The 15326-nt window shown below is 42.9% G+C and overlaps 1 protein-coding gene across 1 annotated transcript in view; it reads left to right on the forward strand.

Annotated features, from left to right (window-relative positions):
* Positions 1-10347, forward strand: part of wnt3 (wingless-type MMTV integration site family, member 3) — a 50367-nt gene extending 40020 nt beyond the window's left edge. Inside the window, exons 3-4 of the mRNA XM_060940350.1 lie at positions 4640-4905; positions 8190-10347. Coding sequence (XP_060796333.1) covers positions 4640-4905; positions 8190-8669 — 746 coding nt within the window. The 3' untranslated portion in view covers positions 8670-10347. The remainder of the gene's footprint in view (positions 1-4639; positions 4906-8189) is intronic.
* Positions 10348-15326: the final 4979 nt, after the last annotated feature.

The following is a 15326-nucleotide window of genomic DNA, read 5'->3' on the forward strand; positions in this document are numbered from 1 at the left end:
ATTTCCTTAAGGCTTTGGGCTACCAATCAAAAGCTTGAGAGCACAGCCAAGCTGCCCATGTTAGGTCCTTCAACAAGACCATCAGCACTCAGTTGCAAGCTGCCTTGGTTAAAAATGTTAGTCAAATGTAAACACTTCTTTGCTTTATAACAGTAGCTACAGTGCTACTTGCTTCAGAGTCCACTTTACATACATAATTTTGTCCAAAGAGAAGACTATTTAAACCCAAACTGGAACAATTCACATCACTTCTAGATTTCCAGGACATTCCCTCTACTTCACCTGGTCTCCTTTCATGTAATCATACCACATTACATTCCAGCTGTCCAAGATGACTATAATGTTCGTAAATTACACCAAGGCATATTGTGCCCAAAACCAGGGTTTCTCACCTCCAGTCCTAAAGGCTATCAAGATGTCCTTGCTCTAAATATGCCCAATTACTGGGCAATTACCTCCCTGAATTAACCTATTTAGCCAATTATCAAGTGCTCCAAAAGGTGGATCAGATGTTCAAGTAGCATGAAACCCTCTGTGCAGGTCCCCAGAACAGTCCTAAACCACTGGGCTTTTTTACCATTACTTAATTTTTTTAGGCTTGTAGCTGCAGTGAGACACTAAACACATCCTGAGTAACTTGGCCGATCTGATTTTTTTTTCCCCCAGAACCATTCAAATAAAACACAGAGCTGCAGACAGAATATACCATCGGAACCAGCAACATACACAGCAAAATCCGCATAGCCAAATTAACACTACCAGATTTAATTTCAACACTTTTAAAGTGTCTGTATGGGTCCACCCCATGAGTGTTAATTTAACTCTTTCTGCAGTGTTGGTACCTTAACACTAATTTGGTGTCATTTTTCACTCTTTTTGGAGTTAAAAGTTAACACTTATTAACAACATCCAGTGTTAGTTTTTCTCAACACTGATATGTAGTGTTAGACATTAACTCTCTCAGAGGATCATTTGTTGACTATAAAAGTGTTCGCCCCATAACACTTAAACGGTGTAAATACGGCTCTTCCTGGAAATGATTTTCAAATTAAAGTTTGCTGAAATAAAGGTGGACGTATTTTGTGTTTTACAATTAAACATTTATTTTAAACATTTGCACCCCAAAAAAATGAAGTCACATTAAAAAAATGTAACAATATGGAACAATACATGTCGTTTCACTCTCATTAGAATATCGCTTCTGAAATGTCTAAAGTAAGTCAACTGGTCAACAAAAATCAAAGCATGTTCATTACTTTGTTCCTGTATACAGTATGCATGAAAGTGTTCATCAAAATAAACGCAGGTCATTAGCACGGTCCCTCATGCAGCAGTCGGTGAAGCGCGCATAGATCTTCTGGCTTTAGCCAATCGATGTGTGTCTATGCAGTGGGCGGGGTGACGAACACTTCGAGTGTAAAACCCAGGATCGGAGTTGAGAGTTAGAAGTTCAGAGTTAGTATTTCTACAATTACACTGACAGGTTTGATTTAGTGACGCTTTGTTTTTACAGCCGATTTTGACACCAACTATTTATCAACTGAAGTCACGTATAATGGATTTAACTCTATCAGAGTAAAATTAACTCTACTTTTGCTCAAATTTCACTAACACCCAAAATTTAACACTTCTGAATTTGCTGTGTACCTATTCGGACAAAAATTATACACTTCACATCGGAAAGCAGACCAAGGATGAGCTATATATCCAAATTAATATCCATTTTTGTAAAGAAGCACATAAATGTACAGTCATTTAAACACAGCTTTAATTACAGAACTCGTTTAGGTTCTGGAGACATCGGTCAGCGTTCCACAAATCACACTGCAAAAGGGTGAAAAGCCTTTCTTCGTTCTTTAAACAAAAGGCAGAAAGGAGAAACCAACGGGGAAGCTGGAATAGCGGGCACCGTGCTGAGAGATAGCGAGTGCTCCCCGAGCGGAGGTGGCTTGTCCTGGAGGGTGAAGAGGTGCAGCCCTCTGATCAGCAGCAGTGTGTTAGCTTATGTGTCAGGAGGGAGCCGGTCAGCGAGTGCATGAGTGAATGAGAGAAAAAGAGAGAGGAGGCCAAATGAGATTACAAGCAATAGAAAAGGGCTGGGGGGGTTCCGCTCAACCCCTACTGTGCGTGAAGGCCGGTATGAGCCATCTCAGTGTGCCTCTTACAGCCCAGCTCCCACGAACGGCCCATTCACACGCCCTTTTGACTGTGTCGTGAAAACGGCCTGAAAGGGAATCTCCCATCCTTCCTCATCATGGAGGGAGCAAGGTAGGGAGGGGTGCATGATGGGCAGAGGGAAGCCTGGAGGAGAGGTCAGAGAGGCCTGAAGACAGGGAGGATACTAAGAAGGTAGTGGTGTTTGAGAACATTAGGGATGGCTGTTTGTTAATTTGAGGGTTGATTAAAGAAGCGGGACGGGAAAGAAAAGGAATTAAAAGGGCGAGAAGGAAAAGGTGGTTGGTATGTGTATGTAGAGGTGGAAGGGGAGGTGGGGGTTGCTCCTGTTGGGAATGCCAGGCTGGCTCTGGGCAGAGCTAAGCCGGGCTGTGGGGGTGCGGGTTGCTGGGTCCTTTTGTGTGGGTAATACAGTGTGACACCACAGAGACAAAGGCGGATTCATGGGCCCAGCAGGTAGCGGGAGCAGCTCTGCATTTGGCTCAAGGCCACGGCTCCTGGGGCCATCGGCTCACAGCGCTCTGTTGTAGTCGACCCAGCTGGGCCTGCCAGAACCGACTTGGCCTCAATCAGGCCTCCCACCCTGAGAGGTGTGTGCCCAAACACACAAGCGTCAGGAGAAATGAGCAGTGTGTGTTTACACTCTTCAGAACAATAGAACATAAAACGAAATATGTGCATATTCAGCAAATCTACTAGGACACTAATGGAACCGCAAACATGCAACCTTGCTGAAAATTAGACCTTGGTTCAACATACATCCTGTTAAGAAATGAATAGTTTTGCATCTAATTTTCATGAAATGAATCATCTGTGATAGTTGAATAGAATAGGAGCATAGCCCTTGCGTGACAGCATAATGGATGGTATCATGGGAAAGTCACCTGATTCTGATGATTCATGCTTCCTGTCTAGCCAATAAGAGATCACGTCGCTCACCTTTTGTCTCTTACGCAACACTGTAGTTCCCGTAACTGTCTTATGCAATAATGCAGGGAGTCATCAAAGAATACGAAAGTGAAATGTGAGAGATGGTGTAGTAAACAGTGAAGTGATGCACTGTTTGAGAACTGATCTCTAATCTGGTGTTAGCAGTTCAGCTGTTCTTTATGTTTTTGCTTTGTTTTGTTTGAACATGTTGTTAATAGTATTGCAGATTTTTGACTAGAGTTAGCATAAGCAGTATACTACTAGAAACGTACAAAATGCACACCTGCAGCATTTAATCCAAACAAAAGTTTACCAGAAACCAAAAATATGTTACTGGAATTATGACTCAAGTACTAAAATTGGCCCTGGTGCCTTCAATGGAAACTGAAAAAGGTTGACAAGGTTCTTCAGGTGGAAATATGGAGTAAGCTCCTGAGTTCCTAAAGAATTTCTCAAGTTTCTGAAAATATTCCTGTGATGGAACCATGAGTATTCCTGAATTCCTAAAAAGGTTTCCCAGTTTCTGAAAATGTTCCTGTGATGGTAACATTGGAAAAATTCTTAAATCAGTTCCTGTAGTGGAAACGAGTAAACTTCTTGAACTCTGAAAAAGGTTCTGGGTTTCTAGAAAGGTTCTTGTAGTGAAAACAGGGGTAAAATTTCTAAAAAGATTCTTGGGCTTATGAAAACGTTCCTGTGGTGGAAACGGATAAAAATCTTGAGTGCAGCAACTCCGTGTCCTTATGGCTAAAGCACGTTTAAGTCCGTGTACTATATGACAAGCCAGGAATCTCATAGCATTAGAAACTTTGCATGTTGTACAGACACATGCATTACACGTCCTGACATGTGGAATGTACAGGAAGGAGTGGTGTGATGGGTGAGAAAGGTGATCATAAGAGCGATTGAGCAGCAGCAAGGAGTTTTTCATTTGACCGTTGAGAAGATCTGTGTGGTAGGTTCAGTGGCCCCTTAGGGACGGAGTCCAGATTAAAAGTGAGAGAGCTACAGTAAGTGTACTGCAATTGTGAAACAATGGTGTCCAGTTACCTAATAATCTGTTGCATTCAAAGGAGGAGTAAATCCATCTCTCAGCACATGCCTTTGCAGAGCAAACACGAAGACCCATCGCTGGTTTTCACCCATGTGGCCTCAGGGGCTTGATCTGGAGAGCTGGAGCACCTTTAAGATGACACATTGTCACTGAAACCTGAGGTAGCATTAGGCACAAACGACATGTGCAACAATTGAGACCGTCATGTCAAAAGATGTGCCTGTCCTTATAGTGCATTGATATTTCAGAACGCATCACAGAAAATGATCCGTGCCCTTAAGACACTGTCTGATGTGAGACTTTCAGTAGGATTGCAGATGGAAATTCAGGACCCTCAGGATACAGCACGGTCTTCTGGATCACTTTAAAAGCTAGCACCAATCATCACACATCGGCATCTGCTTTTCAAAGAGTCTTAAAAGTATCCTCACTTAGTGTTCTCTCGTTCACTTATTTCCCTGCATGTCTCTCTTTCCCTAGCCACTAGAGAATCTGCATTTGTCCATGCAATTGCTTCAGCTGGTGTGGCATTTGCAGTGACTCGGTCCTGTGCAGAAGGAACCTCCACCATGTGCGGCTGTGATTCCCACCACAAAGGGCCACCAGGTGAGGGCTGGAAATGGGGTGGCTGTAGCGAGGATGCTGAATTTGGGGTTCTTGTATCCCGAGAGTTTGCAGATGCCAGAGAAAACCGTCCAGACGCTCGTTCTGCCATGAACCGCCACAACAACGAAGCGGGACGAATGGTAAGACCCAAATCACGCTGTTCATACAACAGGTCCATCAAAGCAAAGGAACCACCACAGGACCACCACTGAGTAGATATCATCTGGGTGGTGGTTGATTTTCAGAATAGCACTGACAGGGTAGTGTGTGGTGTTGGTATAAGTGGATCAAGTGCGGCAATAAATAGTTACAGCTGAGCTACTACTTACAACGTGCACCTATATGATAGGCGTACCTAAAAACATACGTTTAGGTACTGTACAAGGCAAGTGTATCTAATGAACTTGTAAGCAAGGTTAAAAAACTCTTGTGAGGAAGGTTAAAAAAAAGATTTGGCTTACAATCAGAAGTTTTGGAAGACATTAAGTACAATAAAAGGGAAGTAAGGGACTAAGACAATGAACAAAGCTCTTCTTATATGGTTCATGGGTGGGACTCGGCCACAGCTCAAGGTGTTAAATGCATGACAGATCAACTGTCAAGAATTGCCTGATCTCTACTCGGAGCGCCTTTTAGCCCCAAAAGAAGCATTTATATGTGAAATTACTGGGTAATTACCTCCCTGATCCTTTCATACCTCGCATGTCTTGCATCCCTGCTGAATTCCATGACAGAGGTGTAAACGCAGTTAGTGGTTTGAGGGCGGTGGGAGGGAGGAGAGAAAGAAAGCGGCAGGGCTCGGGATTTTCGCCCGTCAACTCGCTGCTGGAGTCGATTAGCGCTGAGGCTGCTGAGGGGCAATTGGCAAGACCACACCACAACACAGCGGCCCTTTGATCTGCGCTCGACAGGAGCTGCTAGAGACCACAGGGGCAGGCAGCGAGACAGGCAGCCCTGTCAGGACCCCAGGCCACCCCACCTGCTTCTCACACACTATTGTTCCCGAGTGGGCCACGGGAGGTGCTGCAGGCCTGACGAGTTCAGGACATGATGTCAGAGGCCTCGGCTGGGCCCCGGAGGGCCCACAAACACCTGCCTTCCGCCACAGCTGGGGAATTCTGCAGCTAAATATAGCCAGGGAATTAAAGCAAACAAACCAAAACAAAGGCAGAGTGCCACTGCCGTGCTGGCACGAGCAAGACGTCTTATGAGTCTTTCCTTGGGAGTTTTTCCTTGCCACCGTCTTGCTCATTGGGGATAGATTAGGGATAAAATTAGCTCATGTTTTAAGTCGTTCAAATTCTGTAAAGCTGCTTTGCGACAATGTTTATTGTTAAAAGCGCGATACAAATAAACTTGATTTGATTTGATTATGAGAATTAGCTAAGCACTGCGACTGTCTGCGTCTGAGCTCAGCAGCTGCATAACCCCTGTAGTCAAGGTCTGACACTAAGCACTTGACCAGGAGTATTACAGGAAGCCACTGTAGGGGCATCTTCCCCTGCACAAACCCAGACTTTCACCACTACAAGCTACAGTGGTGTTTGAAAGTTTGTGAACCCTTTAGAATTTTCTGTATTTCTGCATAAATATGAGCTAAAACATCATCAGATTTTCACACAAGTCCTAAAAGTAGATAAAGAGAACCCAGTTAAAAAAATGAGACAAAAATATTATACTTGGTCATTTATTTATTGAGGAAAATGATCCAATATTACATATCTGTCAGTGGCAAAAGTATGTGAACCTCTAGGATTAGCAGTTAATTTGAAGGTGAAATTAGCGTCAGGTGTTTTCAATCAATGGGACGACAATCAGGTGTGAGTGGGCACCCTGTTTTATTTAAAGAACAGGGATCTATCAAAGTCTGATCTTCACAACTCATGTTTGTGGAAGTGTATCATGGCACGAACAAAGGAGATTTCTGAGGACCTCAGAAAAAGCATTGTTGATGCTCATCAGGCTGGAAAAGGTTACAAAACCATCTCTAAAGAGTTTGGACTCCACCAATCCACAGTCAGACAGATTGTGTACAAATGGAGGAAATTCAAGACCATTGTTACCCTCCCCAGGAGTGGTCGACCAACAAAGATCACTCCAAGAGCAAGGCGTGTAATAGTCAGCGAGGTCACAAAGGACCCCAGGGTAACTTCTAAGCAACTGAAGGCCTCTCAAGTTGGTGTGCAGGACTGATCAATAGTTATCAGAAACGTTTAGTTGCAGTTATTGCTGCACAAGGGGGTCGCACCAGATACTGAAAGCAAAGGTTCACATACTTTTGCCACTCACAGATATGTAATATTGGATCATTTTCCTCAATAAATAAATGACCAAGTATAATATTTTTGTCTCATTTGTTTAACTGGGTTCTCTTTATCTACTTTTAGGACTTGTGTGAAAATCTGATGATGTTTTAGGTCATATTTATGCAGAAATATAGAAAATTCTAAAGGGTTCACAAACTTTCAAGCACCACTGTATATTTAGTCAGCATATGAAGACAATAATGAACATCATGTGCCCCATTTTGAATTTTGAAGAAGGGATGACCCACTTAGTACTTTATGGCATTGGGGTCTAAGATTTGCTGCAACATGGCAAGCATTAATACCTTCTCAGGACAAAATCAAAGGTTTCTCTACTAACGTAACCCAGGTACCTCATTACCCAATTTCTAGCTTTTCATGAGCAGGGAAAACTTGGCTGTTGATGCCTTCATGTGCTTTTCAGATGATCCCATGACCCATTTTTCCAAGTCATAGTTACAGAGTCTTTGAGTTCAACTTCAACACTAACATTAGCTGGTCAGCTAGCTTGATTAATCAGTGACTGTAAATGTTATATTAATAAAAATGAATTACATACCATTGGCCACTGAACGTGTCCTCCCCCCCAAACATGATGAGAGTGAAATGTCAAAAATGACCCAGGCTTTTTGTGTCTCTACCTTGACTTATTTCAGATTTACTTTTTAATTTTCCAGACCTTCAATGTTGTATCTTGCTGATCCCAAGGTATCATGAGCAGGCAAAAAAAAAAAAAAAAATCCAGAAAAATAAGATGATCAACAATGGGCTGATCTGATGTAGTAAAAGTTACTATTAACCACCTGGAAGTTGATTATTTTCCTATAACAGCGTGTCCCAAAGTCTTTTATTCCCTTTGTACAGCAACAATATGCCAATGACTCTATTTTTTAAAATTTATTTAAGAATGAACCACTGTACTTTTTTGCATGTTTATAGTTACATTTAATGTTGTGGAACATCCATGAAACAAGTTACCAAATAATAATAATAATTTAAAAACTTCATATCAAAAAGTACACACATTTTTAAATCCACTTATGTGCACTATCTTCCATACAAGTCCCTCTGTAAGTTCTACTATATCCAGGCTCTCATGTATCTTTTTTCTCCTCAAGACCATCCTGGAGAACATGCACCTGCGCTGTAAGTGCCATGGCTTGTCAGGGAGCTGCGAGGTGAAGACATGCTGGTGGGCGCAGCCCGACTTCCGCTTGCTGGGCGACTATCTGAAAGACAAATATGACAGTGCGTCCGAGATGGTGGTGGAAAAACACAGAGAGTCCCGGGGTTGGGTGGAGACACTGCGAGCCAAGTATGCTTTCTTCAAGCATCCCACTGAGAGAGACCTGGTCTACTATGAAGGCTCGCCCAACTTCTGCGAGCCGAACCCAGAGACAGGCTCATTCGGCACACGCGACCGCGCCTGCAACGTGTCGTCTCACGGCATCGAGGGCTGTGATCTCCTCTGCTGCGGCCGTGGCCACAACACGCGGACTGAAAAGCGCAAAGAGAAGTGCCACTGTATCTTCCACTGGTGCTGCTACGTCAGCTGCCAGGAGTGTGTACGAGTCTACGACGTGCACACGTGCAAATGAGGAGCGCAAAAAGTGCAGGGGTGGCAAGGGAAGAACGAAAGACTGAAAGAAATAGGACTGAGTAGCCTATGCGTGTACACACACACACACACACAAAATTGTACTGAACTCAGAACACACACCGTGCATCATGGCACTTCAGTACCTGAACTTTCAATATCCCTTAACAGTTTCTGGGAGAATTAGTTACCATGTGATTACCACTATCATTCCTGATGCATTCCTTTTTCTTTTTATTTATTTCAGCTGTGGTGTGTGAAAAGAGTGTAACACATTATTACCTGAACCCTCAATGTCTTCTGGTATCACTCTACCTGTCATTCTAGCTCTCTGATCATCTCTCCTGAAGGCCTGGTGGCTGAAACCGTATCTGCCCGAGACACTCTCTCACTGTACAGACAAGAACCGAGCCGGAGGGGGCTGCTGAGAGAAGGAAGGGGGTGAAGGAGGGAGTACATGTACTTAACTACTGATCATTTTGAGCCTGAAGCGTAACTAAAGGCTGGGGTCTTTAAGCCCGAATAGACTACTGATATTGACGTAATCCTCATGCTTTCCCCAACGCCTTCCCTGATCCTGCATGGGTGCACCACTTAAAGGAGTACTCCAGAAATGTAATGCCCATCTGTCTTCTGCGTCTCGAGCATATGTGTAATTCACACACATGAATCTCAACATATTTCTCGATACACAGAAAATACCTAAAATTTGCAAATAATGGAAGTCGTCTTCAGGTAGTTGTTGAATTCAGGTCAATATTTAAAATGCATGACACACACACACAAAAAAACCCGTACACTGGATTCCTTTTACAAATCTAAAATGGAACTCTATGGACAGTCACTGAATTCTGTCAGGAAAGGTTCATCAAATAAATGTTTTAAAATACAAGGGTACTTCAAAAAGTTCTCGGCCTCACCCAGAAAACATCACAGGAGAAAGATTGTTCTTGTGTTATTTTTCAACATGGTCTCCTCTAACTTCAACGCACTCAGTCCACCGATGTTGATCCCTTCGAGGAGGAAGCTCACATCTCGAGTCTCCAGATCCTCCTCAACAGCATGGATGACTTCATCATCACTCTGAAAATGTCAACCACATGAGTGGGGTTTCAGTTTGGGAAACGGAGAGAAGTCAGACAATGTCAGGTCAGGTGAGGAAGGTGCATGGGGCAACAGTTCAAAGCCAGATTTGGTTGCTTCTGCCCCCTGTGCTGTGTGGATGGGCGCATTGTCCTGGAGCAACAGCACGCCAGCTCCAAGCATTCCTCACCGTTGTTCTTTAATTGCTTCTTTCATTTGAGTTTTTGTGGACAGTGATAGAAGGCTTATTCCCCAAAATGGGAGTTATGCCCCTTGTTTCCAGGTGAGGCTGAGAACGTTTTGAAGTACCCTCGTAGATGACTAGTTTTATTTCGTTTTGGCCGGGCATCGCCCGAACTAATCACATCAGTTTTTCTTTGGCTAATCAGACACAAGGTACACCATCACTCTTGCTGGAGCAGTTGGGGGCTTGGTGCCTTGCTCAAGGGCACTTCAACCAGTCCTGCTGGTCTAGGGAATCAAACCAGCAACCTTTTGGTCCCAAAGCTGCTTCTCTAACTATTAGGCCATGGCTTCCCCAAGTAGATGACTAAATAATGATAAATTACAACTGTTACACTGAATTCCTTTTACACATTTAAAAAAAAAAAAAACTCTTTTACATCCCAAGTCTAAGGGCAGTTGTTAATTTCTGCCAATCAAATTTTAAAATACATGACTAAATAATGCAAAAATCAGAAGTTACACCCATTTCATTTCCACATTTTATAAAAAAAAAAGCTCACCTACAATAAAAGTGTATGGACAGTCAATGGATTCTGTCGAGAAACAGTTTAAAATCTGGAACTAAATCATGTGAAATTAAAACCGTTATACTCGTTTTCAATTGCAAAAAAAACAACAACAAAAAAACCTTATTTGAAGTCGACGGGCAGCTGTTGTGGAAAATTCATGACTGATGCAGCAATGCAAAATTAAAACTGTTACACTGAATTCCCGTTACAAATTTTACCATCAAGTTTACTGATAACAGAAGTTGAAGGGCAGTTGTTGAATTTTCTCAATAAAAATGTTAAAATACACAACTAAAGGCCTTTACACACCAGAGACATTTGTTCCATGCAATGAATTCAGACATCAATATATTTTTCCCAGCCACTGTTCATCATGAGTTCTTTCACACAACGCGAATACTATGCAGCAAAAAAAGCAATTTATTTTCCTCCATAACGAGGTCGATTTTTCTGACCTTTTGCACTACGAATAAATACATCAACCAATCACACTGCGCCGAAGGGAAGTCATGTGGTGACGTGGGGGACAGCCGGCAAAACGGCCTCTGCGAGGCGCCGGTGTCACTCACACACCCTCTCTCACACGGGAGCTGAGCGGCTGTATTTCACCCGTCAGCGTTGATTTTGTTCTTGTTGCCCAATGACCCTTCTCTCAGCTTCAACTCCTGAGTGAGATTATGAAACTCTCGTCATTCATCTCTGCCCCAAAGAGTTTCCAGAAAACTCTCCTTGAGAGCACATCTATAATTATTGTCTTCATCTCTACTAGATAACTCCATCGTTCACTCACAACACTACTGACAGTTAAGATGCGAATGAGAACAAAATAGAAGGCAAATTTGAAAATAATAAATAAATAAGGGGCAGCACGGTGGTGTAGTGGTTAGCGCTGTCGCCTCACAGCAAGAAGGTCCGGGTTCGAGCCCCGTGGCCGGCGAGGGCCTTTCTGTGTGGAGTTTGCATGTTCTCCCCGTGTCCGCGTGGGTTTCCTCCGGGTGCTCCGGTTTCCCCCACAGTCCAAAGACATGCAGGTTAGGTTAACTGGTGACTCTAAATTGAGCGTAGGTGTGAATGTGAGTGTGAATGGTTGTCTGTGTCTATGTGTCAGCCCTGTGATGACCTGGCGACTTGTCCAGGGTGAACCCCGCCTTTCGCCCGTAGTCAGCTGGGATAGGATCCAGCTCGCCTGCGACCCTGTAGAACAGGATAAAGCGGCTACAGATAATGGATGGATGGATGAATGAATGAAGAAATAATTCACATTAAATTCCATTTGCAAAATTTTCATGCACAAATTTTTCACATAGCAATTTTGTGTCATATCCCAGGGACGGATCCAGAACGATGCACGTGCACCACTTGGCATCAGTCATGAGGCATTTGTTTACTTGACCGCTAGCTGGCTAAATGGGCTATAGCCACGCTCAACCAACAGACCAAGGGTTTGAGATCTGACCACCTGTGGTAATGCTTACCCAACCTCATTCCCTTATTCTCATGATGCTTTGTATAGCATGACCTGAGACAAAGAATCTGGGTCAAACCAATAAAATGCTTCAGAAAGAGGTCAAAATTCGCCATGAATAACGGGCCAAGCTGCAGTTGTAGCAGGCCGTGCCTGGGCTGTTTCAAAAGGTCTTGGGGAGAGGGAGGTGCCTGTAAAGTTTGGCAGGGCGACAACTTCCAGTGGCCAAGTTATGAATTTTTAAATCTGTGTGCACGCGCAGCTGGAGCCAGGACTCTCATTAAAGTTTTTGGTGAGCCGCACTCACGCGGCAGGTTCGGGGCGAATAGCGGGCCGAGCCGCAGTAGGCCCTGGCTGCCCTCTTCGGAAAGGGCTCAGCCTGCTGTACACCCCGTGAAAATCCATAGCGATCTGGTAAAATTAGTGAAAATATTTCTGCAAATGTGCATCTGTCAGATTCTCGGGCTGGATCCGTCCCTGGCATCGGGTGTGTAAAGGTCTTTAATAACGCAAAATGACCTGCAACACTGAACAAGAGACTGTTTTACAAGTCGAAGGGCAGTTGTTAATGTAACAATAACCACTTTTGTGATTTGGAAATAAAAGCTCTTAATGTATATGATCATCTATTTAACATTAACGCGAATAATTTATGGTTACGGGAAAAAGGTTCCCATATGGTCCTGATTGAGCACAAACCACAAAACAACCACATTTTTCTTTGGTATTGTTCCAGTGGGGGGGGGCGTCAAGACCAGCTTCCTCTCCTCTGAACATTTTTCTCGGCCCACTTCCCACTTCTCTTCTAACTGATGAAAGTTTAAATCTGAATTGTTTAAATCACGTTTTAAAACATTCATCCATGAGAAGGGAGACTGAAGTGCACAGGTTTTCAATTCATTTCTCAGAAATTTGACGTTGTGTATGATGATCATCCAGAGAGTGAAGAGGTGATGAGTGGAGATTAGGTCAGGATTAAAAATGCTGGAGTATTCCTTTAAGTAAATAATCACTGGTTACTGATCTCACACACTGAGACACACATACAGAAAAATAAATACACAGACATTACAGACGGGACATGTCCAGAATTATAGGAACAAAAAAGAAACCTCAATCTATAAATCTATCTACACTCAAGTTTCATGTGCATCCAGAGTTTGAGAGTTAAATTTGTACTTGTGAATACACTGAGGAACAGAATGATTGACAGGAAAAATTATTATACACTTCCTGGCCACTTTAATAGGAACGTGTTGTTGGTTCTAAGATCCCTGTTCTTGGCTGCAGGAGTGGAACCCAATGTGTTCTTCTGCTGTTTCATGCTGAGATGCTTTTCTGCTCACCACGGTTGTAAAGAGTGATTATATGAGTTACTATATCCTTCCTGGCAGAAAAAAAAGCTCGAGCCAATCTGTCCATTTCCCTCTGACCCTCTCTTATCAACAAGGCGTTTGTTTCCACCCACAGAACTGTCGCTCACTCACTCAGTGTTTTTTGTTTTCTGCACCATTCTGTGTAAACTCTAGAGACTGTTGTGTGTGAAAACCCCAGGAGATCAGCAGCTTCTGAAATACTCAAACCAGTCCATCTGGATCAAACCAACACCCAGACCACAGTGAGAGAAAGTCACACTGTGAGATCACAATGTTTCCCGTTCTGATGTTTGAACATTGTGAACATTAACTGAAGCTCCTGATTTGTATCTGTGGGATTTGATGCATCGAGCTGCTGGCGAGGGATCGGCTGATTACAGAACTGCAGGGGGATGTATGGGTGTTCCTAATAAAGTGGCCAGTGCGTATATATGCATAAAAATGAACCATCTAATCTTCTCTAACGTCTTTAAATCCTGGAATGGGCAGGGATAAATTGGGATCAGGAGACTTTACACATTAACCCTCAAGCTGTTGTATAGCTGCTGTTTGGGCATTAAAAGGCAAAGTGTTCCGGGTGTTCTGACCAGAGTATGTGTGAGATGGCGGACATTGAGGGGGAGGGACAAGGGCCTTCACAGACAAACACACAGGCGCAAGGTTCCATACATGTTCCAACAGTCCTACACACATCCCATTCATCAAGTTTAACTCCAGAAGCAGAAGGTAGACGTTTACTGCGTCTCCTTGAGACCGAATCGTCTGCTTAACATCCACATCGTCTCCTCCTTCCCACAAGGAGCTCTGCCCAGCATCACTGGTCACTCCAGCACTCCCTTTCGACTCCTCCCAACCCGCTATATATCCAAAGTTTTGTACAAAGTTATTAATTCCCTTTCTCTTTTTTTTATTTTATCGTCTGGAAATGTTATGTTTTTATAAATATTATTTATTATACAATGTATATATCTGTATGACTGAACTAAGATTATATATTTGAAGAACAACTTACTGTCTCATGCTTTTGCTTCCAAGTTCTGTTTTTTCCTCCTACTTTATGGATAAAGTGCTATACTCGCATTACTTCTTTTGTTTATAAAGTTAGACATACTAAACTCTAAAACTAAAGAGTAATCAAGTTATATTATATACATGACCTTACATTACACCTAGTTTAACTTATTTGCTCATTTAGTGGTGAAGACAACGGAGGCCCAAACTGTTTCCAGTTTCCCACGCAGCTCTAATAAAAGGTAACGATCTTCCTCGTGGCTACCGTCTCAGCCTGCATCTAATCTGTCATTTCAGTGCTTAGTGCTGATGTCAGCTCGTGGCCTGGGAAGCTGTGGCATCAGACAGAGAGAGAGAAACTTTAAACATTATGGGAATTCCTGAACACAACTCAAGGACACCTTATGTTGTGTTGGAAAGCATAGTTTTAACCACAAACCATTCTGGATCTCATTACATATAACGCAGAACAAGAAATCAAACAATACTTTGTACATAGTGCACATTTCCTGCAAGATTTAAACCATTTATTTAATATGTTTATCCCATGTTAAAATGAAAATACAATAAAAATAATTCTCTCAGTACAGTCAAAATCATTTACGTCAAATATCACACCTGGGCAGTGATGCAGCAAATTCATTCAATAAACATTTTGGCTGGAAATTAAATTTCATTCTTCACTGAAAGAGACAGATATCTAACATTTAGGTCTCACACTCTCTCTCTCTCACACACTCTCTCTCTCTCTCTCTCACACACACACACTCTCTCTCTCACACACACACACACTCTCTCTCTCACACACACACACCTCCATAAAAGGCAAAGATGACAGAGAGCCCGAAGTGACAGTGAAACAGTGGCACTAACTCAGACAGTGATGGGTGTCGCCGTCCTAATCACAGTCTTGTGTGTCTTAGTTTATGAATTTGTTTTGGATCTTATTCTTTTGTGTCATCAATAGG

Source organism: Neoarius graeffei, chromosome 14 (assembly GCF_027579695.1).
Source record: "Neoarius graeffei isolate fNeoGra1 chromosome 14, fNeoGra1.pri, whole genome shotgun sequence".
In the NCBI taxonomy this organism is placed as follows: Eukaryota; Metazoa; Chordata; class Actinopteri; order Siluriformes; family Ariidae; genus Neoarius; species Neoarius graeffei.